At 42.2% G+C, this 22,798-nt stretch overlaps 1 protein-coding gene across 2 annotated transcripts in view; it reads left to right on the plus strand.

Moving 5' to 3' along the window:
* Positions 1-251: 251 nt before the first annotated feature.
* GLI3 (GLI family zinc finger 3) overlaps positions 252-22,798 on the plus strand; it is a 323,331-nt gene continuing 300,784 nt past the window's right edge. Inside the window, exons 1-2 of one of the 2 annotated variants that reach the window (XM_055421143.2) lie at positions 252-306; positions 14,203-14,366. In XM_055421143.2, the coding sequence (XP_055277118.2) occupies positions 14,243-14,366 (124 nt within the window). In that variant the 5' untranslated portion in view covers positions 252-306; positions 14,203-14,242. Of the gene's footprint in view, positions 307-14,202; positions 14,367-22,798 lie in introns of those variants that run through there. The other variant, XM_055421144.2, reaches the window with a different exon arrangement.

Here is a 22,798-nt window from a genome sequence, read left to right on the forward strand (position 1 = left end):
CGAGAAAGCAAAAGTAAGGCGAGCCGCACTCCTCCCAAGTTTTCCCAACTTCGCCCCCTGCGGTGGCAGGCGTCCTGCCGCTCGGCGCGTCCCCACCGCGCCGCCGGAGAGTGGCAGAAAGAAAAGGGACGGGGCGGGGGCGGGGGCGGGGAAGAGGGAGCGCGAGCGCGAGCCGAGAGTCCGGCAACATCTGCTAAAACTTGGGGGAGGAGGAGCGCGGGGAGGAGGAGGAGGAAGCGGAGGAGAGGAGGGAAGGAGGGAGCGCGAGGGAGGGAAGAGCAGAGCCGAGGGACAACTTTTCCACCCGTGAGTAGCGCAGGCTGCGCGGGTAGGGACTGGGGGAGCCTCCAAGCCCGCGCGTGTTTCCAGGCCGGGATGGGACCTTCTTCTGGAAAGTCGATTGCATGCAAGGAGGGGAGCGCAGTGGGGGCTTTCTTTCTTTCTCTTTCCCCTCCCTCCCGCGGGTGAACCAAATCAGAACTGTCACTCAGGGCCTGTGAGTCAGAAGGGATCGGATTACACGATCCCTGAAACCGATGCCGGAGTCGCACGAGCGGGCGGGAGCGGGCAGGGGCACCGCCGCCGCCGCCGCCGCCCGCGCGCTCGCACACTCGCCCTCGCGCCCCCTCGCCGCCCCGACCCTCCCTCCCCGCGCGCCCCGCGGCCCCCCGCGCCGCACCATGCCCGGCGCCCGGGACCCCCGCGCCCTGCCCGGCCTCTTGCCTTAGCCCGAGCCGCCCGCGGCCGCGCGGAGCCCGGAGCCGCCCGCCCGCGCCCGGGACGCGGGTCTATGGGAAGTTCGGGGACTTGACAGCCGCCGCCGCCGCAGGTACGTCCCGCCCGAAGTTCTTTGTTTCGCGGGGCCCCGCACCGGGGAGCCAGCTCCTGCGGCCGCGCCCGCGCCTCTGGGTCGACAGGGGAGTCCCCGACGCGGGGCGCGGGAGGAGCTGAAAATGGCTGTCAAAAGGCGCCCAGATTTCGGGAGCCGCTGGTAAGGCGTCGGAACCAGTCTTCCCTTCGCCCCCTCCTGCATGATGCTCCCCTTCCCAGCGTCTGACCTGGCGGCCACCCGGAGACGGGCTGGAGAATTCCACCTCCCGGAGTTGGGAGGTCGGGGGACGAAGTTTGGAGCAGTCGCGGCGACTGCATCGCTCGCCCCGACTCCCTTTCCCGAGGGCTGAAAGGAACTCCGCTAGCCCCCGGGGATCGGGCGCGGAAGGCGGCGGGCGGTGAGCTGGGTGCGCGCGAGGAGCGCCGCGGCGGGGGCTTCCTCCAGCCTGCGCTTCCCATCGCGGGTGGGGTGTGAGCCGGGAGAAAGAGGCGCGCCTCCGTCCTAAGAGAGGAAAAGTGAAAGTTGTACCATCTGTGGATGATTTGGGATTCTTTCATTTCATTTCCTTTCCAGAGACAGCATTAAAAAAAAAAGAATGAAAGAAAGTAAGGGAAAAGACAACAAAAGAAATAAAAGCATTAGAAGCTGCAGAGAGTGAGTGGTGCGGGGGTGGTGGTACTGGTGGTGGTGGTGGTATGGGTAGCAGTGGCGCCTGCAATGATCATTTAAGAGGTCGCATTTTCAACGAGCAGAGTTGGGTATGAATCACTCTGCAGGGGACAGTTACTTTCTGGAGTTGCAGAGGGCACATGGGCGGGAGGAGGTGGAGAAGGAGTAAATATTTACCCCAAACTTAGGGAGTTTGTGAAGTGACTTCTAAGCAGATTGCCAGATGCCGAAGCACCACCGCACAGCCAGGCCCTTTATCCTCCCCTGAACTTTGTGCTTGAGTCGGCGATGGCACCTCCTTCAGGAGATGCCGTCCGGAGAGCGCCTGGACCCACGCTTCCCTGGCTGACCTCGCGTCAACAGACTGTGCGGGAGGCATCCTCCGGGCGACTCCTCCTGCCCGCCCTGGGGTCTCATCTCCGTGGTGTGCAGTCCCGGATAGATTCTGGCGTTGGGTACAGCGCTCGTGGCCCTCTGCCAGTTTATATGTACATATATTTATGTAAAACATTTTCTCCCAGCTCTCTGCCAGCTGTTCCACATTTTCCAGCTGCCATTTCAGTTTGAAATGATGGACCGTCCGCATCTCCAAGTAAAAGAGCCCCGTTAGTCGGAGGTTTGGAGGGTCGGTCGCTGTGCAGAGACCTGGCCGGTGGCATTAGCCAGACTGGTTCTAGAAAACACCTTTCTTCGCTCCTTTATCTTTCTCCCTTTTCCTCCCCAGAGCCCTTTGATGGAAATGCGCAGTAATTAAGCTTTTCCCTCCCAATATGATTTTGGAAGAATTGGGAGTTTTTTGAGATTCCTGAAATATGCGTCTGGTGGAAATAAATTAACTTTTAAAAAGAGTTCCAGCTTGAGTGCCTTGGGCATAGCTGGTGGAGCCCTCTGCCATGGCCATTTCTATTTAAGGCAGGAACTATTCATGGTCCCCATGTTACACTTTTTGTGTTGTTTGGTGTCTTAGCATATTATAGACAGAAATCTTAAAGAATTGGCCTAAAGTATTAATTTTGGCCTAAAGTATTAATTTTGAGTATTTATGTAATTGCTCTGTAATTTGAATAGGTGCCTTATTGATTGATTCCTGTAATTATTTCATTTAGGTTTTAAATTAAAAATTAATAATAGTCTGACAGTTTCTTAATTACATGTGTCAAGATTATTTTGAAGGAGGAAAATGCTATGTTTCAAAGTAGTGAAATAACCTCAAAATCGCTCTATCTTTCTAAAGCAGAACAGTATTTCATTTGAGGGGCTATATTGAAGTAGCGGTGATTGGCCTTAACAATGTAAACTGTGTGAAGTATCTAAAGAATTTGTTTATGTTAGGAAATATTGGTCTTAACCTGGTACACAAACACTTTGGCCAGTTGGCCTGTAGTCAGACCTAAAACAAACATGAACTAACATTTAAATTAGTTGTAATAGCATACTTATAGAGAGAAGAGGTTTATTTTACACTAAAAGCTATTTAATCAGAAACTGCCTGCCTAAGGGGAGAGCCTTTAAGGGTATATAATTCTTAAAGTCAGCCTAGGAAAGCTTTGGTTTCAGATGCCTGAATGAGTCCAATGTGAGAGGTGTCCAGTGAAATTTCACACACACAGAAGCACTTTAAAAGGTATAGACTATATTGTTATGAATAGGCTAGTAGGTTCAACTCAGATACTTACCAATTCTCGGTACCGTTAACATATTTGGATTCCTTGATCGGACCCTGACATAAATACACTTTTCCATAAAAACACTTTTCCAGTATGTCGAATTTGCAAAGGACTACAGACAGGAATGAGAAAATTCAGTACTGATAAAAAATGACTCTGGTGAATTATTTCATTACTTATTTAATGAAAGTCATTAATTTATCAGTTTGATGCCCTAGCCTAAAAGTTGAACTTTCCTTTGTTTCTTGGCCAGTTTTCTTAATTAGGTTTCAGACTTCCTCTCTGCTTCGCCATTTAGGGGTCCTTCCATCTATGCGAGCTGTCCAGTTTATCCTTGCCCCCTTTTTAGGAGGATAAGGTTTGGGAGTTTATGAAAAGAAACAATTTAATGATCATTGTTCCATGCACTCACTTATATGGAGACAGTAGTGTACTAAGAAAAACCAGTCTTGAAGGAAAAGTGAATCAGTGAGTCATGAAATCCTCAAGAAAACCTTAGTAATGGAATGTTAATGCTTTTAGACTATAGTAGATTATCTTAAAAGTCAGCCTTTTCTTCTTTATGCAATTGTTGTAAATCCCCAGCTAAAAAATTCTTTGAAGGAGGTTTTAGTTTTGCTGGCATCCCATCCGTATTCTCTAGTCCGTCTGATCTGTCTTGGAAGATTCAAGAAATTTTCTGCCAACTTATATCATGAGAGTCAATTAAAATGCTGACGTGACTGTAGAAGAAATTGTTTGTGTGTGTGTATTTCATTTGGTAAGTATAAGATTCTACTGTAATAATGACTTCAGGTTGTCTTTTCATGAAAGGCTACTAGAAGATTCTGCCCTTCACTTCCTGTTGTCATTTTTCCAGATGAAAATTGATTTGTTCTAGTTTCAAAGCAAATAAAGGGAGACAGAGTAAACAATAACAGGGCAGGGGGAGTGCCACAAACTTTTTTCAAGTACTTTCAGTGTATTTTTCATCTCTACTTTTATTTGATGGGCCTGTGAAATAGAGCTGTAGACTGGCGAAGACTTTAAATGAAATTTCACACTTTGATGATTTTTTTTTTTAACTTTGATATATTGACAGCAAAAGGAGCTGCAAAGCTTTTTTATAACTTGAGCAGTAACGCCAAGCAGCAGTCAAATGTCTCTGTGCATTTGTGTTTAACTGCAGAAGAAAAACATGTCCATGGGCAGTAGAGGTTCTTATCAACCCCCTAATCCCAGATCCCAGCAAACCTTGAGGGCATGCCTCAGATCTTGCTGAAATCACTGTAGACTCTCACAGTTTGCAGATTAAATATGCTATGTGTTCCTGGCTCCAACAACAGTTTTATGAGCTCACTAAGCTTCCTGTTTTAAGATCCTTTTCTTAAGTTTTTAGAAGCTGTTAAAGGCAATGCTGCCTGGAGTAAGTGGTACTTGCTAATTTAGAGACACTAGGTATTTCATGCTCTCTTTCGAAATTGCCAAAATTATGATTTTTCCATTGAAGGGCTAGTTTTACAGGGAAAGAAAGGGAGGGGAGCCGTTGGAAAGAAATTGAATGTTAACTGTGTTGGCAAGTGTATTTGACTGCAAACTTTATGTGGTGTCTCAATTGTTTCAAGGCACTTTTCCTTTGCCTCACCCCTTAAAATTAGACTTTTTCTACTTGTAGTTCTAATGCACTATATTTTAGTGCCACACTTAGCTACTCATGACCACTTTCAGGTTTTTTTTTTTTTTTTAATGTGAAAGTGTTTTTTGTTCCATGTGTGTATATTTCAATCCGACAAAATGTCCCAGAAAATCTATGGCTCTCTAAAGAAACTGAATGAACAGACCATTACCTAGTTAATAAGGTGGCATTGGAACATTCCAGCCCCCCTCCTGAAAGGCAATATTGTGTGGAGCTCCACACATGCATCTGCAGCATTTAGGGTTGTGTCCTCATGTTCGGGTGCGTTTGCATTTTGCATACAAGTCATAATTAAAAAAGAAAATACTTACATCATCGTCCAACGACCTGTCACATAATTCCCAGGAGAACTCGAGCCAATTTTGTGCTTAAAGGTTATTCAATGAATGAAATTGTGAAAGCCCATTTGTCAAAGTGCTGCATGGTTTCTGTTAGTTTTCAAGCCCCAAATTCATTGTCTGCCCGGGCCCCGCCATCAGTCATCAGTGTATTAGCGCTGCCTTCAGGCCATGGTGCCCAGCACTTCTTCACACCATTATAGCTTTGAAAGTGTACTCTGTCGACTTGTAGAATTACTGCTCTGATTTCCGCTTGGCTGGGTTTGAGGTAAGTCCCCTCCCTACCTTCTAGCTGACTGTAATCCTTGCTTTCTTTTAAAGCTTCTTTCCAGAGATTTAGGGGAAAACTTTCTTAAGGGCCCTGTTGGCATCACACTGTGGTTTTGTTGTGGCATGCAGTGTACATATAAATTGTACCTGCAGTAAATTGGATTGATTGCTGGCCTCAAACAGCTAGTGGGTTTTTCTTTACTTTTTTTTTTGGAAGGGAGGTGAGGTGATGTGTGTGTGAGACACAGGAGTATGTTTTAAACATTTGATTGTATATTTGGGTAATTTTTATGCTGTAGAATGAAAGTAAATAATAGGAGCTAAGTGTCATTTTATTTAAATCTGTCTCTGGAAGTACCTGCAGAAGCCAGTGTGACATCCTATTTGTTAATTTTCTTGTGGAAATTTGCAGCTTTAGCTCCCTTGACTTTTGGGGGAGATGGCGTAAAACACCTAAAAATACTCCAGAGTTGTATGTTACATGGGTTTTTACAAAAAGAGACTGAAAACTCACAATTCAGATGAAAACTAACTCTCAAATTGCTATAATGAAGGAATGAGGCAGTGAAACCATATTCTTAATTTCATCTTGTGATATTTTGAAAAAGAATAATTCAGTCTCAAGAGTCTTTTTTTTGAATGAAGCCTAAATGAACTAAGATGTATGGAACCCTGAATGGAGCGTGGACCAGGCCATGCCACTTCAGGACATCTGCTGTTTGAAATGTGAAGTTCCAATGAAATTCCACACCAGGGCGTTTCATTGGGAGGGTGCATCGTTTGCTATAGTTTTCATTGGCAGTTCTGTATATGATTGGTGGGCAGGAGGTGAAAAATAAGACAGCTGAAGAATTCTGTAAAGTTTATAGGCTGAGTCGATCAGGAATAATTCAGAAATTATTACTGAGTAAACTGTGATTTTTAAAATCCTTAAATTTTGAAAACTGTGCTTTTAACATTTCAATTAAGATTCAAGAATCTGTACTTTAAAAATCAGGAGGCTAAAGTACAGTGAACAGTAGCAGACCGAAAAAATAAGTACCTTTGGGATATCTCCAGCTGATTTTAACACCTAGCAGGTATTAGTTCCATATTTGTGATGGTTTAAAGGTAAATTCTTATTCATAGAACATGTACTCTATCCCCTTAAGCTTGATTGTCAAGGCACACCTAATTCTAGGAACCAAAAGTTATAGAAGTTCTCTTAGAATGATTTTTAAATTTAGCATTTTTTTTCCTTCTGAAAATGTTTGAAGACTTTTAATTCCTGTAAACTTTAGAGAAGTGAGACAAGGGGCATCTTTGATCAGTCATGCTATTTTTTTGTGACATATGTAGGTTTAAGGGAAATAACAGTTTTCATGAGCTTAGCTGATCTATAGACTGATAACTGACTTATAGATCTCCTTTTCTGTCTGAAGCTTGTCTGTCTCCAGCAAACCCACAGAAAATGGGGTGTCAGCTCTTTCCTTAATGGCACCTGCTATGCAGGGCACTTCCTGCAAACCTAAACCAAAGTACACTGGCCTGGTGTTTCAAAGTTTTTGCAAAACTCAGAAACAGTAACTAACAAGTATTAAATAGAGACCTTTATCCTTCAGATGTTTCTCATAAAGTCCTCCTGAGAAAGTTAGATTAGCTGATGGTCTTTCCTTTTAAGTACACATAGCAGAAAAGGAAAACCGGCATACAAAACGTCATTTGTGATTTTAATGCTAGTAGCAATGATGACTTCATGTCAAATAAGATTTTCAATAGTTGAAGTTAAATATATGGCTTTTTAAAAAGTTGAGATGTAGTTAATCTACTAAAACCAAACTCACTTAATCCATAGACAGGCAATTATTTTCCCTTAGAGTAATTCCATTACCTTTTCAAGTAATTCTATTTGGGTAGGCCTATCATGGATACTGCTTATCTGAGATTAGGAGCTTCAGAAACTGGGAAAGAAAGATCTAAAAAAAATGGGTAGCAGATTCGGGGACCCCTCTAGGCCAAAGACCATTTTTGGTGACTTGAACAGAGAGGAGCTTTCTTATTTGCAGTTAAGGCTTTTGGTTTTCCTAATTATGGGGGAATATGATCACATGTAAACGTAAAATAATTGCACATTTAAAAATATTATAGTTAAAAATTCATGAAGATTTCATTAAGAACTTATGAAGTTGAGCTTGCAGGAAAGAAAGGCATTACAGACAGGGAAGGGAGAGGAAGCTGTAGGAATCTTGGGAAATCTTGGTGTGTTACAGAGGTTATGCATATCTAATTGATTTTAAGTTCAGAAAGATATCTTGAGTGCTAGGAATCATCAACCATATTACAAACCTGTAAGAGATTTTCTGTAATGCATGATTATATGAAACCCACTGACATGTTTCAAATTCCCTAAATTTTGCTCATGGAAACTCATGCTATTTCTCACTTCCAGAATTGTTCTAAACTTAAAATCGGTATTAGTTTGTGCTTTTTGATTTTTTAAAAATACGTTTTCCTAGAGCAGCCATTTTCTTTAGGAACTGAATTTGAATGCTGAAGGAAGGTATAACTATTTAATAGAAAATTTTACCTAAATGATTGTTCCAAGACTAGCATCTTGAAGAAGCTGCTAATCTGCTAGTAAGTAATACAGGTGGGAGAAATGTCACTTTTCAGTGATGTGATGGAAGCTCCTTAGAAATCCTTACATAGGCTCCTTCTGGATTTTTGAAACATTAGCATATTAGGAAGATCACTCAGCTTATGAACATATGGACAGGTATAAATAAAGATACTTTCTCTGGAGGAAAGCTTTATTCCTCTTCAGCAAGAGCTCCCTGAGTTGCAGGGAATACTTTCTCACTGAAGGCCTAATCCACCATGCTGTTCAAAGCACCCTGTCTCCTAGAATGCCTTCTTCCTGCCTTGGCAGTAACTGATCAGAAACTGATCAGGTTGCCACTAATAAGGCTTTTAACTTGTTTTAAATCTTTAAATGCATCAAGAAAAACAACAACCCCAAATTCAGGACACTGAAAAATAAACCAGCTGGATTAGGGACACGGATGAAATAGTCTGCTGTTCACAAAGGATGCATTATTAGTTTAGAATTACTGTCTAATTTCACCTTCGATTAGAAAGTCACTTTATATAGTTCAAACATCATTTCAAATGTTGATTTTAGCACTGGTGCTTAGTTTTTTTTTTTTTTTTTTAACATTTTAAGGACTGAACCCATTCACAGAATCCTGCTTGTGTGTGCATCCCAGGATTCACTGCAGAGATCTTCAAGGGGAAAGGCAGAATGGTGATTTTTCATGCTCTCCATTTATTATATAAAGCTTCGTGGTTGAAGTTCGGAACTCCACTGAGGACTCTCACAGAAAGCCCATGAGATAGGTCTGCCCCTTCACCACTCACACACCTAATCGGTTTAGGGCAGCTGATGAAGGCACACATTTGGAACCAGGTTAAGAGCCTCTGAAGCAAGTTAGAAGTTTGGTTATGGGACGCATTCAGCCAGTGCGGTTTCTTGAAGATGTCAAGTGTCCCCCAGTCCTTTAATGTAGAGCGACACACAGGGTATTGCATTGCCAAGTGCCCGGAAAGTTGCATCTCCCCGAATACAGCCGGTGAAACAGCCATGTGAATGCACTCAGGGCCGCTGCCGACCACTGTGTGCTGGGGATACTGCCGGACCAGTTGTGCAGAGTTTTCCAGTGCTGGCGAATCCTCCCCGGGAACGGGTGACCTGGGTGATGCAGAGTGAGGAGGGCCGCTCCTTTGGCTGCGGAGGCCCTGCCGGGTTCTGATCGTCCCGACCCTGGTCTGCCCTTTCGCTGGGGCGACGCTTTTGGAAGGAGGATCAGAATGGAGCCGGCCTGTTTCAAGGAGCCAGCGCTGCGCGGCCGGGCCTTTCCGCGCTGGGGAGGGAACTTAGGGCGAGGCGGGCGCCCCGGGGCCGCGGCGGCAAGAACTGAGACCGCGAACGGGGAGGCGGCCGGGGCTCGAGGACGCGGACCCTGAAACCGTGCGGGGAACAGAAGGGAAGCCGGTGTGGAAGCGCAAGATGCAAGCGCTCCTAGGCGGCACAGACCACAACCCACTGCTTAAGAAAAAAAAAAAAAGAATATATATATAATGCAAAATGACAACATCTTTGCAAAGATGAAAGTTTCTTTCTTACTGGCTCCAAGTGGCCACTCTAAAGGGAGGGCCACCCTAGCGGCTTGGTGGGGTGGGATATGTGCTATCTCCAATGCAGACCCCCTCCCCCATTCTCCAAATTGGTACATGTTGCAGGTTTTCTTTGGCCGCCTTTCCAGTGGAGATGTGTGCTGCAGCATCACATGGTCAGTGACTCCGGGACACTGTGTCTTCTTCTGATGCAAGTTAAGATTTATAATTTAGAAAGGAAAGACCCACCTGTGGGCAGGTTTCTAGTAACAGAGGGATTAGGTTTAAAAGAGGGTCCGGAATTAATTGTGCCCTGGGTTTAGGCATCGGGGAAATTACAAAAGGATCAGGGACAGTTGAATGGGGAAAAGCCTGGACTGCTTGTTTTCAAGAAGGCATTTTCATTCCTGCATTTACCTATGAAACTTCAAGCTTTAGCAGGCCTATTAGAGCAGTTTTTCTTCGTGGTTTTTTTTTTTTTTTTTTCATATACCCAAGCTGCTAGGACTCAAGGCATCAATTCCAGATAGGTTTTTCTTTCCTTCCCTCTTTTTTTCTTTTCCTAAGCATAAAGAGTCAAGGGTCATGCCAGCAAATCTTGTGTGTAATGCAGTGGTGAAAAGGATTGAAGGAGAACAGTTTGACTTTATAAGAAAAGGAATTGGGTCTAAAAGTCGCATTTCATTCACATCTAAAAACCAGTGGTATGTTTTCCTCAGAGAAAAATCTTTGAAGTGAAGCAAAACCAAAGTTTTCCTTCAGAGTTATGTTCTAAATAAATTCTACTTTATTAGTTAAGAAATGCCAAGTTTTTAAAGGAGTCCTATAGGTTACTGCCCTCGTTGTGTGTGTGTTAGGATTCCATCAGGAATTTTTACTGTTCACTTCTGTACCTCATGCTTTGCTTTATCTCAGGACTGAGGACTGAGTTTTCCAACTCAGCTGAACATCCTATGAAAAAATTGCCACCACAGTTAGAAGCAGACTCTTTTCTGCTCACTAACTCTTCAGGCAGAGTTTTGATGAGGTGTGAGAGTCTCCAACGTGAAAACTTTCTCCTTTGTAACTGACAGAGACAAAGTTGGGTTTTTATCAGTTAAAAGAACCTGATATAATTTATAGGGATATACAGGAAGCAGATGTCTGCCTTGGCAAGTTGCCATTTTTATAGCCCTGTTCGAAGCATAAACCACACTTTTAAATAATTAGTTATTAACTAATGAGATCCAAAAATAAGTTGTCAAAATAGAAGAAGGGGGTAGACTTTTGAGTGACCAAGGGCCTATTTCTAAAAAAAACCCCATTTTGAACAGGAGGATGGGGGAAAAATTAGTATTCTCCAAGACCATTAATTAGTGTGATTTCAATCAGTGCCTGGGGCTTTACCTCTTCTTGGGAGCCTCTCTCTGGTGATGAGTATTTGGAGGGTTTTTATTGCTTTGTTAAAATGAAGTCCTTTGCTTGGGGGAAAACCAACAACTCCACAAAAACCAAGTTTGTCAAGGAGCTTTGGTGACTCTTTTCCTCACTACTATTAATTAGTTTCCTCTTCTAAGGAAGAGACAGACTGAATTCCTACCAAGAATCTCATCTGTTCTTTGTTTTTTTTTTTTTTTTCTATTCCCTTAGCTGATTTCTGTGTCTGGTATCAGTAAACTCCATCCAGATTGCACTGATAAAACTCTGTGTGTTTTGAGGGAAACAGTTATAATAAATGCCTCTTTATCCAAAATGGTTGAAAATGGAGTGTTTTGATTGATTAAATATTCCTGTTAAAGTTTTTAGTTTGTATATAATTTTCCGGTTTACAAAGAAACACTGGCTACAAAAGAAAAGATAGGTAGCTAAGTCAATGGCAATTAAGATTGAAGACTGATGAACTGAGTCACAGGATCCTTGTTGGACTGTGTATTTACTTAGTAAACACTCTTACAGGTATGAAGTGCTGGGGAGATAGCCAGGGGCTTGTCCTCATGGAGTTTAGGGTCTAGAGGAGAAGACAGACATTCAGCAAAGATTCTAGACAGATGCAGAGTGGTTGGGATGGGCTGTTGGAATTCAGCGCTTCATTCTTTAGTTCATCCAGTCTGCAAAGATTTCAATGAGGACCTACAGCATTGAGTGCAGAGTGGTGAACAAAAACATGTCTACAAGTTCAGTGATCTTGATAATCACCATTGCTGTTTGAAATAGAGGTTCAGGGGCCACCTCCAAGCATCAGGGGTTAGGCTGGAGATGGTGCTTGTACTACCCTGAGAAACAGTGCTGTGGATGAGGTTGAATGGTTCTAATTGCATGCTTTAAACATGATATTTAAATCAATTTGGGGGGAGCATTAAAAAAATTTAAAGAATTATTCTGGGTTTGGTAGAGCTAGAAGGGATGGTTGAGAATTTCTCTTTCAAGGGCTCTTGATCTGGGTTGGAGGGCCTGTGATCCCTTGAAAATCAAATGGACAGTTTTTTGTGTGTTTAAGTCTATTCTGGGGAATTCCCTGGTGACCCAGTGGCTAAGACTCTGAACTTCCAAAACAAGGGGCCAGGGTTAAGTCCCTTGTCAGGGAACTAGATCCCACATGCCACAGCTAAGACCTGGTGCAGCCAAAGAAATAAATAAAAATAAATATTAAATGTCTTTTATTAAAAAATGGATATTCTGGGGGGAGAGGATCCATAAGTTTTAACATCTCCTTAAAGAAGATTGGACACCCCACTACCCCCAAGGTTAAGTCCCACTGTGTGACCCTGTCTTGTGACAGAGAAGGAAACTGAAAGTCGCTCAGTCGTGTCCGACTCTTTGCGACCCCAAGGACTATATAGTCCATGGAATTCTCCAGGCCAGAATACTGGAGTGGGTAGCCGTTCCCTTCTCCAGGGGATCTTCCCAACCCAGGGATCGAACCCAGGTCTCCCACATTGCAGGTGGTTTCTTTACCAGCTGTGCCACAAGGAAACTGAGACGCCGGACAACTCCAGGGGACATCAGTCAGGCCCTACCCATTGACTTGTGCACCATGGCAACCTTCAGAAAGAAGGCCTATAGTCCTTCACTATTGTGATCTGTTGGGCTCTTTGAGTAATGTTTCTGAATTTGGAGTGGATCTTCTAACTGATATGTAAATTTAACCTAGGGTGTCTTCTTGTCTTTTTTATTCTAGAAAAGCTGTTCTTAAATAATTTGTGTGCTTTTCAGTGAATGCCAGTGGATAATCAAGGAGAAGATGTAGAAGTTACTGGAAGAGCTGTTGCTCCAGGGCCAGGAGGCCTCTGGGCCTTTAGCTTTTCTAGTTAGTTACTCTGGATTTCTTGTACTATAAAGAAAGCATTTGCAGTTCCCTTGCAAAAGTGTTAAGTTTGACTAAGAATCTTCCATCTGTTTCTTTAAGACTTTTAGTCCATGACTGAGTTGCCTAGTTTATTTCACTAATCATTTTGATGGAACACAGTGGTATCTGCTCAGTGTAGAAGATAGGCAGATGAAAGAAATGCCCACAATCTAGATAACTCGAGGGAAACATGGTAGAGAGGGGACTTGTCTTTTGTTGTATTCTTTGTTGATGTGGATCATGACTGCAAAAAAGAAACTTGAACCAAACAGAGTGAAAATTGATGAATGATGAGCTAGGGCGATTATCACATGAATGACACCAGTGAAAGACAAACTAACTGCCCTGCCTTTAGCTGAGTTTTAATATTTCTTAAGTGGTTCTAGCCTTTGCTGTCTGTGATCTTTTGCCTTTTCCTGTGGGATCCAGAGTGTGTTGTTCTGTCACCTTGTCGTTTTAAAAACATAACTTCAGTGAATGGAAATGTTCTGCTGTTTAGAGAAAGCTTTAAGAATATGGTTCTCCTGAATGAATTAGGCTTAAAAGGTGTATTTCAGTTCACATATCTTAGTGAGGAAAGCAAAATCATTGACCAGAGTCCTCTGATTCAAAGCTTTGAGTTAGAGTTGGATGGGAGAAACAGTTGGTCACTCTTTTTTTTCTTCTAAAAGATTTCTTTCTTTAAATGTGGCCCATTTAAAAAAATCTTTATTGAATTTGTTACGTTGACACCCTCTGCATTGGAAGGTGATAACTCAACCACTGGATGGCAGGGAAGGCCTTGTCAGTCACTCTTTAAAACATCTAATTAATAACTAAAAACTGTTCCTGGCTTAGAATGTTGTCCTACTTCCCTTTCTTATAAAATTGGCCACCTTCTTATAAATGTCAGAGACATTTGGAGATGTGGCTTGAAGAAACACTTGGGTTTCTCACCATAATCACAGCTGAAAATGGAGATACTTAGACCATTTAATAGGAAATGCCCAGTAGGAGTTTGGGAGAAGTCCCACATTATGGACAAGTACCTCTCTCCTCCTTTTGCACATGTAGACAGAATTCAACTGGCTTTTTACTAGGACTTTGAGGCCTTTTTGTAAGAAAACTTGTGGGGAAGGGATGTCCAGATTTCACATTGGCTGATGCTGTAGGCTGATGCCTGGGCTGATTTTGAATTGGCTGATGCTCCTCAGGTGACAGGTGAAGTGGCTTTTGGGATTTCTTTTTTCCTCCATCTTATTTGAGGTTGATGTTGCTGTTGTGGATTTTTTCAGGGATTCCTGGTTGCCAGAGCTGAAGGAATGAGAAGGCGTCATGGAGGCCCAGTCCCAGAGCTCGACGACCACTGAGAAAAAGAAAGTGGAGAATTCCATAGTGAAATGCCCCACTCGGCCAGATGTCAGCGAGAAAGCCGTGGCCTCCAGCACCACGTCCAACGGTGAGCGGCCACGGGGATTACCTGCAGCCAAGCCTGCAGTCCCGTTCTGTGCTTGGCATTCCTCGTGAATTGAGCATTTGCACCTGGACCTGTGTTTGTTTTCTGAGAAGCTAAAAAGCATAAATGGAGGTGGTGGAGGGAGGGGCTTGGGATGGGCAAGCTTTAGGCATCTCTGTTTGGCAGTGAAACTACATGTTTTCTTCCAAATTTTCTAATTTGAGATGTAAATGTGATAGGTTATTTATTATAGGAAGTTCCTGTTTTGGCATTTTGGAAATCATCTTGATGAGTCTGGCAGGACTTCAAAATACTTTGCATTTCACATCGGAAGTCTCCACTCATCAGGATAATTAGTGATTAGTTATTACAAAAGACACAAGTGCTGTCTTGTCCAAGTTAGTGAGAGGGTCCCCTGCCAAACCCCCAAACCCTAAGGAGTCCACTCTAAAAGATTTTAAAATGTGTTAATGGTTGACCCTTCAGTAGTGGTTGAAGATTGAACCTCATCTAGTTTCTGAGATTCAGGGTAATGTCCTTAATTTGCGTTCAGAGATAACAGAGAGCCACTGTTTCTCTGTGCTATATGTTTTAATATTTTAAGCATAGTGCTGAGAGGCATTTCAATTTAAGCATGGAGCCTTGAAAATAAATTCCAGACCCCACCTCTGGTAAAAACAGACTGAATAAGTTAATGGTAACCTTTACTTCCCGTCCTTGCTTTTCGTCCCTGCTTTAAGACCATCAGCGTCTTAGCTTTCTGTAGATTTCATCGCCACCCTTGGCCTTCATGAATTGCCCTCTGCTTTGCCATGTGTCCTTGGGAAGGATGGGCTGGCCCGCTCTCCCCGTCCTGGACACTGCCTACCGGGGTAAATGAATTTGGATCTGCTGAGCCATCCTGCTCCCTCCTTCCCTGTGGGTTTGTGTTTTATTTACTCCAAGAAAGATTTGACTAGGTTGATTTCTGACTTTTTACATGCAATGAAATGGGAGGGTCAGAATCTGCTTTGGAAGGTAACAGCCCAGAACCGTAGGCTCTAAGTGCAGACATCCAGTAAAAAAGCTGCACCTTCCTGTCTGATCTGTGGCACTGTCGGTCCTGCTCTGCTGTCTGTGCCTGTGTGTTGCTCAGCTGGCCCCCTTCCCCCGGGTCAGCACTGTGCACTGCAGGCTTGGGTGGGTGAAGGGAGGGACTGGTGTTAAACCTACTGACTAATGAGTCCCATTTTGACTTGATCTATAGGGAGATCCATTTATATCTGAGTTAAAATAATGTATTTACTTTACATACGTAAGAAAATATGTCTCTATTTCTCCCTTGATTCGTGATCTTTCAAGTCAAGACTAGAGCTTATTTTAATGGAGCCAACTTTTTGCGTTATTCCTCCAGTGGAATTATAGAAGGCATATTTTCTCCCTAAAAAAGCATCCCGTGGCCCTTATTTCTTTTCTCTGGAATTTGTAAAAATTGGACACGTCTATTATTTCAGACCTAGAGTCAGTCTATGCCATGTAGGTGATTTGGGAATTTTAATAGGACTTTTTTAGTGGTGTGTGTGTGTGTGTGAATGAGTGAGCCAGTGTGTGAGTGTGTGCATGAGAACAGGAGAGGCGTGTAAGTGGGTAGAAGCTGGGGCTGCACCACTCGGAGCCTCCATAAGTCACTGTCCTTTCTGTGAATTTCAGCAGAGTAACCACAGCGACCTATCCTTGGTGCAGGTGCTGCCAAGTCATCCACTCTGGCACCAGAATGCCTGCTGGGCAGGTTTGGTGCTGCCGCAATTGTATTGAGCCACTCTGATCATGAGTTGTCCCCATTAACTTCCTTCGGGTGCCCCTGGCAGCCAGGAAGCCACTGGGGAATAGTAGTCACAGTTTACACAAGTTAGTCCTTGAGTCCCAGATAACCACAGAACTGACTGAATCTGAATTCCATGGGTTTTCCACCCTGATCAGCCTGGGTTCTCAAAGTACTCTCTAAGTGGGTGTAAAACATCCTATTTGGGGGCAAAAGCTCTTTAGTCAGGTTTGCAGGGCTCCTGCCTGAATGATAGCCTTCCTAGAGCCCTGTGAGCGCTGACCATTTTTTCCAATGTTCTATTTCTTGTAAGGGATTTACTCCTTTTTATTTTGGGATAGCATAAAGAGCTGATCAAATAAGGGGAAATGGAGGTGGTGTTTGCAAACATCAGTGGCAACCTGCTGGAAGGTTCCAGGGAAACCAGCAAGTTTAAAGACAAGAAAAAGTAAAATGAAGGAAAATAAACTTCTTTCCTTGTGTTGGCTTTACATAAGCAAAGCTAATAATGGTAATGATTTTTTAATAGAATTTCTCTGCAGGAACTAGTTCAGAGCCTCTGTATGGCACTAGGATCATGCTCAGGGGGTGGAATGGCCCAACTTCTTTGTTCTGCCAGCTTCTACCTGGTGGCGTGTTGCCCTTTGCTATCAGCTGTGGTCCCACAGCTAGTCTGGGGGCTTTGGTCTGGGTTTGATTTGGGTTTTAGAGTTAGTGGGAGGTGGGCTTTTAAAGGTTGGCACACTGTCATTGCCATGGTCATTCATCTATTTGTCAGTTCTGTCTTTTCTCTGAAACATTTCAGAAGTGGTTGGATACCTTCACTGAGGCTGTTCACAAAAAGGATATGAAAATTACATAGATCCTACTATATGTAGTACCAATTGCTACTGTTTCCAGGGGGTTCTTAGCCTTTCCTTACAAAGCTGTGAAATTTAGAGATTTGTAAATGAACAATTAAAAATAAGTCCCATACCAAGATATATTATGGACATAACCTGTGTATTTTCTCTCTCCCATCCTCAATTTCAAGAGTAAAAGAAAACAAACAAAAACTTTTTGTTATTGGCGCTGTGTTGGGTTGACTTAATTAACTTTTCCAGCCATTATGTGCTGCAATTTGTTCCTGATTGTGGAGCCTTCCAGCCAAACCACGCACATTCCTCTGCATGTCCTTACAGATTTGTTTTCTTACTTTTCTCAGCTGAGTATCTACTTCTAGAATAACAGTCATACGTTTTGTTTAAATGTACACATATGCACAACCAAAATGTATGGTTCAAAAACCTGAAGCAACATTTTAAGGAAGGATTTGCCTCAACATTGAACTTGAAAATAGCACAAGTGAAAAACTGTTTTGTACCTTATGTGGAGCCAAATTGATTTTTGTAACATTTAAGAACCTATATCAACATATGAAGCATTCATTACACTTATTCAGGAACCACAGTGTATGTTTCATGTGCTATAGTTTGATTTTAAGCTTTAGTGTTATCTATTAAACATAAGTGATGAGAGGACATTTAGTTTTATGAATATTTGTTCAATGCAGTTGACATGTAAATGATCATTTTTGGCATCCAGGATGGTGTCTTTCACATATAAAGTATGCACTCAGATATTAGTTATCATTGTTTACTTTAAAATCTCTCAGTCTGTTAATATGCTAGTGCCTTAAATGAAATGCCTTAATGATCTGTTTTGTTGTTTTCTTTTTTTTGAATGAATTAATTTGTTTCCAAGCTGCATGTTGTATTTTGTAAATAACAGACATTTTTTTTTTTAATCTAGATGTCCCAGTGTGTTAAACATTCTCATTGTCCTGTTAAATCTCCTTTGATGACTTGCGAACACTGACTTTTCAGCCTCATTTTTGGTTTATGATTTTTTTTTAAAGAGGTAATCTGATATTTCTCATTAACCTACTACTCTGCTTTAAAAAAGAAAGTAATAATAAACGTATGTAGGTCCTGGTCTTGGGGATCTTTTATCAGATCTGATAGTTATTGGGAACATACTTTAAAGTGATAGAAAGCAGAAAGTATTATCTTAATGGTGATGCAATATGAAACCAAAGCTGATAGATTAATAAGGGAGAGGAAGTTCCCTGTTCCCTTTGATTATTTCAAAAAGAAGTGCTTGGTTCTCCTCTGCTTAAAAAAAATTCTTTGAGGTTTCTAAGGGGAAAGTGTTGTGGTCGGCAAATATGTAGGAGATGCTTTTTTTAAAAAAAACTTTAACTTTTTATTGCTTCCTGGCCTTGTGATTTTCTTTCAAACTGTTTGGTAACTCTTATGAGTATTAATTGGAATATCTGTTGGTCTCCTTGCTGGGAATAAGATAGCTCAGAATTTTGTTGAGAGTTTGGAGTTTGTCAGCTGCTCACCACCAGGATCCCTTGTCTCTTTGACCTTTTTTATGGTAAGAGTTTATAGACCTAATTCTGCTCAGAAATGGGTGGATGGTTCACACCAAAAAGCCAGTAGATTGTGATGTGAATTTTAGGTTGCCTGTCCTTTTAGATGTTCAATTCCTTTTTTCTTGGCCACGTCCCGTTTCCTGGCACATGACAGATGGACGGAAAGGACTTTCAGATAACATGGTTTCACATTGTGGGGTGTTGGATAGGAATGCGCCAGGGTTTGGGCTGAAAGTTTGAGCTGAGTTTTGGCAACACCAAGGAGCAGCTTGGTGAATGTGGCAAATTCACGTCTCAAAGGGTCGGTTTCCTCATCTGTTTAGCGAGATACTAATTAGACCCACTTCACAGGATCTTCAGGATTAAACGAGACTGTGCCTGTCCATAGTAAGAGCTTAGCAAACATTAGCCAGAGTTATTAGGCAAAGCTTGGGAATTAATTAAATGTTATGAATCCAAAACAAAAAAGGATCATGTTTTTTTGAAAATGCACAAAGATTTTGAAATTAATGGAAAAATGATTGGCAAAAGTAATTTTGAATTTGCTGAACTCTGTCTGAAAAATAGTTCAAGATGCTAAACAAATCCTCAAAGTGACCAAGTTTACACATCTTAAGGAAGGATGGATTTAAAAAAACAAAACAAAACACCACAAATATCTGTGTAACTTCCTTTTGAATGCCTTCTTAAGCTAGAAAATAGGAAAGATAATTTTGAGAAAATTTATTTTGATTTAGCTTTGAAAACTAACATTGATTTTATATTGTCTTAATATTAGAAAAAACATACAGTTCATCTGCTTTCTTGATTCCTTTTTGGGGGTTAACTGTTTCCTTTCAGATTAGTGGTACCCATTTATAGAGTAGTTTGTGTTGCATTAAATTTTATGCTTGTTCAAAGAACTTTCACGTTTTTAAACCAACTAACTCAAGACGAATAATCTGATTCTCATGAGAGCCCTGACATCTCTTGAGCTTCAGGAACTCATGTGTTCCTAAACCTGGCAGCCTCTGTCTTCTTATTTTGGCAGAGTGTATCGCCTTTCCTGCAGTCACCCAGGCTTGAAACCGCACCATCACCTTTGACCCCTCCCTCCCTCTGGCTTCCCGTGTCCTACCACTTTTGAGGTCCTGGTAGATTTTCCTCTGTAATTATTCACCCGTGTGTCCCTTCAGGCCACCCTACCACACAATACTATTTCAAACCTCACTACCTCATGCGTAGACAATTAAAGTAACCTCTCCAATCATTCTGCCCTGATTCATGGAGTGGCTGCTGCCCAATTAATCTTTTAATGCTATACCCCTACTCTAGAACCATCAGTGATTCCCAGGTACTTGTAAAATAAAGTTCAAAACCCTTTGCCTAATATTGGGAGATAATCTTCCAAAATCTGACCTCATTCTGCCTCTCCAGTCTGCTTTGCTGCAACTCTGCTTTTCCATTTCTAACCTGTGATTTGTCCAAATTGAAGGGCTCCTCTTCATTCATGTTGCTCCACCATCGAATGAGCTTTATGCCCGACATCAGTGCATGTTTACCTTCTTCTCAAATGCAGCTCTGTGCTTCAGCTCTTTCTCTCTCCATATAGTCTCGTGTCCTTTGGGGGAACTACCTAATAATGCCTGAATTGGAGGAGAGTATTTTATTTATTATTATTTTAATCAATAGACTATATTTTAGAGAAGTTTTAGATTTACAGAAAAATATTTGATCAGCAAGTACAAAGAGTTCCTACATACCTATCTCCCCAGTTTCCCCTATTATTAACATTTTATAAGTGTCATAATGTTTGTTACAATTGATGAATGAATATTGATACATGATGATTAACTACAGTCCATGGTTTCCATGAGCGCTCATTCCTTGCGTTGTGTGTCCTATGGGTTTTGACAAATGTTATCATGCCATGTAGCTGCCATTATGGTATCCTACAGACTAGTTGCACTCCTGAAATTTCCCTGTGCCCCATTTTTTTCAGTCCCTCCCCTCTTCACTGTAATACATGAAACTTTTTGAGCGTAGCACCTGGTTTGTCTTTTCTCTGCCCCCACCTCATCCTCCTTCAGTGTTTTGGGTTTACAGGGCCCCAGCCTGCACAGTACACAGATCTGCTGGAACTTCCTTAGCTCTGTGGGGCAGGGGCATGTGTAGCACAGCAGTGGTGTGGATGCCAGGGTTTCTTCCTGCCACTTTATTGCTGTGTGATCTTGGGCTAAGTGCTTAACATCTCGGAGGCTGGCACAGTGAGTTCCCAAATATGGCAGCTATTATTAGTAATAGTAATACTTTTACTATTAATTGTAATAATTCAGGACAAAAATCTGGAAGGATTTAATTCATTGACACTTTTCATCTCACGCCTTTCAACACAGTATCATTTGTTGATAATCTGTGCTTGGGTAAGCTTTAACTTGATTGAGGCAGTCAGAGGGTGTTGGCTTACAGAAAAATCCTTACAAGTGGTGGTCATCAGGATGGAGCTTAACAAACAAGGAGATGATAGGAGCTGGGCTCAGGAAACAGTACCTCAAGTCATTGGTCTTAAAATTGGTACAAGTTGGATTTACTGAATCAAATTGGTGAGCCTATTCCTCATTCATAAACATGCCTTCACATTATGGGGTAAAATCAGTAATTCTGTGCTGATGGGCTTCCCTGAGGGCAGAGCTGCTCTGTTCTCTTGTGTGGGGCTATTGGACTTCTCCTCCAAAAGGACAATTCTTGGGGGCTCAGAGAAATCAGGAATAGACTCAACCGATCTTGCCGCGGTTTTCCAGACTTGGGAGTAAAAAGAAGCCACAGCATTATGTGTTCTGCTTGTGGAAAGTTTCTGGGTTACCCTGATTACTTGTGACCCAGTGATGTGGGTATTTCACATTTTCAGAAATAAACTGATCAGAATCAGCAACAGTAACCAAAGAGTGGAAACTCAGGGTCAAAATGGTGCTTGTGGGAGGGCAATGTCCCTCTGTGGAAGTATCTTGATGGCTTTCAGCCAGGTACCGTTTTGAGCCCCTACTTGAGGGGAGGGCTCTATTCCAGGAATGCTAGAAGATGCCATCCTGAACACTGGGAACCCTGAGGGTCCCGGGAAGAGAAGGAGGGGGGGTGATGGTGAAAGCAAAAAGCTTCCCGTTACTGTGTTTACATGGAAATCTTGCCAAATCCACAATTTCTGTCTGTTTTTAAAACTTTATATGCAGCACCACTCACTTTTTTTGGGGGTGTACACTTCTGTGAGTTTTTACAAATCCAATAAGTCCTATAAATACTACCACAGTCAACATGCTTTTGCAACCCCCTCCCCAAATTTGGACAGATACTTGCTTTTAAACTCAGTGTAGCAATAGTTACCTTATGAGTAACTGTTAAGAAAAAGCGTTAGAACTGTGTGAGTTGCTTGGTATCATGATTTTTATTTTTTAAATCCATGAGTTTTTGAATTCTGTTAGTTACACTCACTGTTTGTTTTTTCCTTTTTGTCTAAATATTTCATATTAAATTAGTAGTAGAACTAAAATGTTCTTAAAAACTGCCCAAAACATATCATCTCGTGTCTCTGCCTCTCTTTTTTGAGTGTCCCCAGTCAACATATTGTTTTCTTTTAGGCCAGTTGAAAATACCATTTTATACTTAAAACTACAAGGCAGTCATATTAATGAGGGCTTTTTTTGTTGTTGTTTTGCTACCATGGATGAATTGTAGGAGAGGGTTAGAATCAGAACATTTAATGCCGCTCTAACCCAGAAGAAAAATATCAAAGGCTTTGTTAAGTTTTCCTTTTTCTTTCTATTTTTTGGTAACATCATTCTTTTCCCCTTTACTTTTACAGATAGAACTTCATCTTAGGTAGAAATTTTTCTGTACAAGTTATTCCTACTCTGACTTAGGCTGCTAGTTTTTTTTTCTTCTTTTTTCACTCTTTTCTTCTCCTTTCTTTGACTCTTTCCTCTTCTTGGTCTCTTTCTCCCCCCCGCCCCCCTTAAGTTGTAGAAAGTTGAGTTCCATCCCAATTATTAAATCTTAGGAGACCATTCCCACATGGTTCCGTAAATGGTAGCTTCGTCCTGCGTTCTTTCATCTCTTCCCCTGCTCTCTGGCTTGACAGTTGAAAAGGTCTGACTGTGCCATACAATGGCTTGATTGGTTTCTCTGGGGGAGACTTTTCCCTGCTTCATCATCCGCCAGGCAGGTGGACCAGAAAGTCTCTTG

This window comes from Moschus berezovskii, chromosome 3 (assembly GCF_049115385.1).
Source record: "Moschus berezovskii isolate FMDL1 chromosome 3, NW_MosBer_1.0, whole genome shotgun sequence".
Lineage (NCBI taxonomy): Eukaryota > Metazoa > Chordata > Mammalia > Artiodactyla > Moschidae > Moschus > Moschus berezovskii.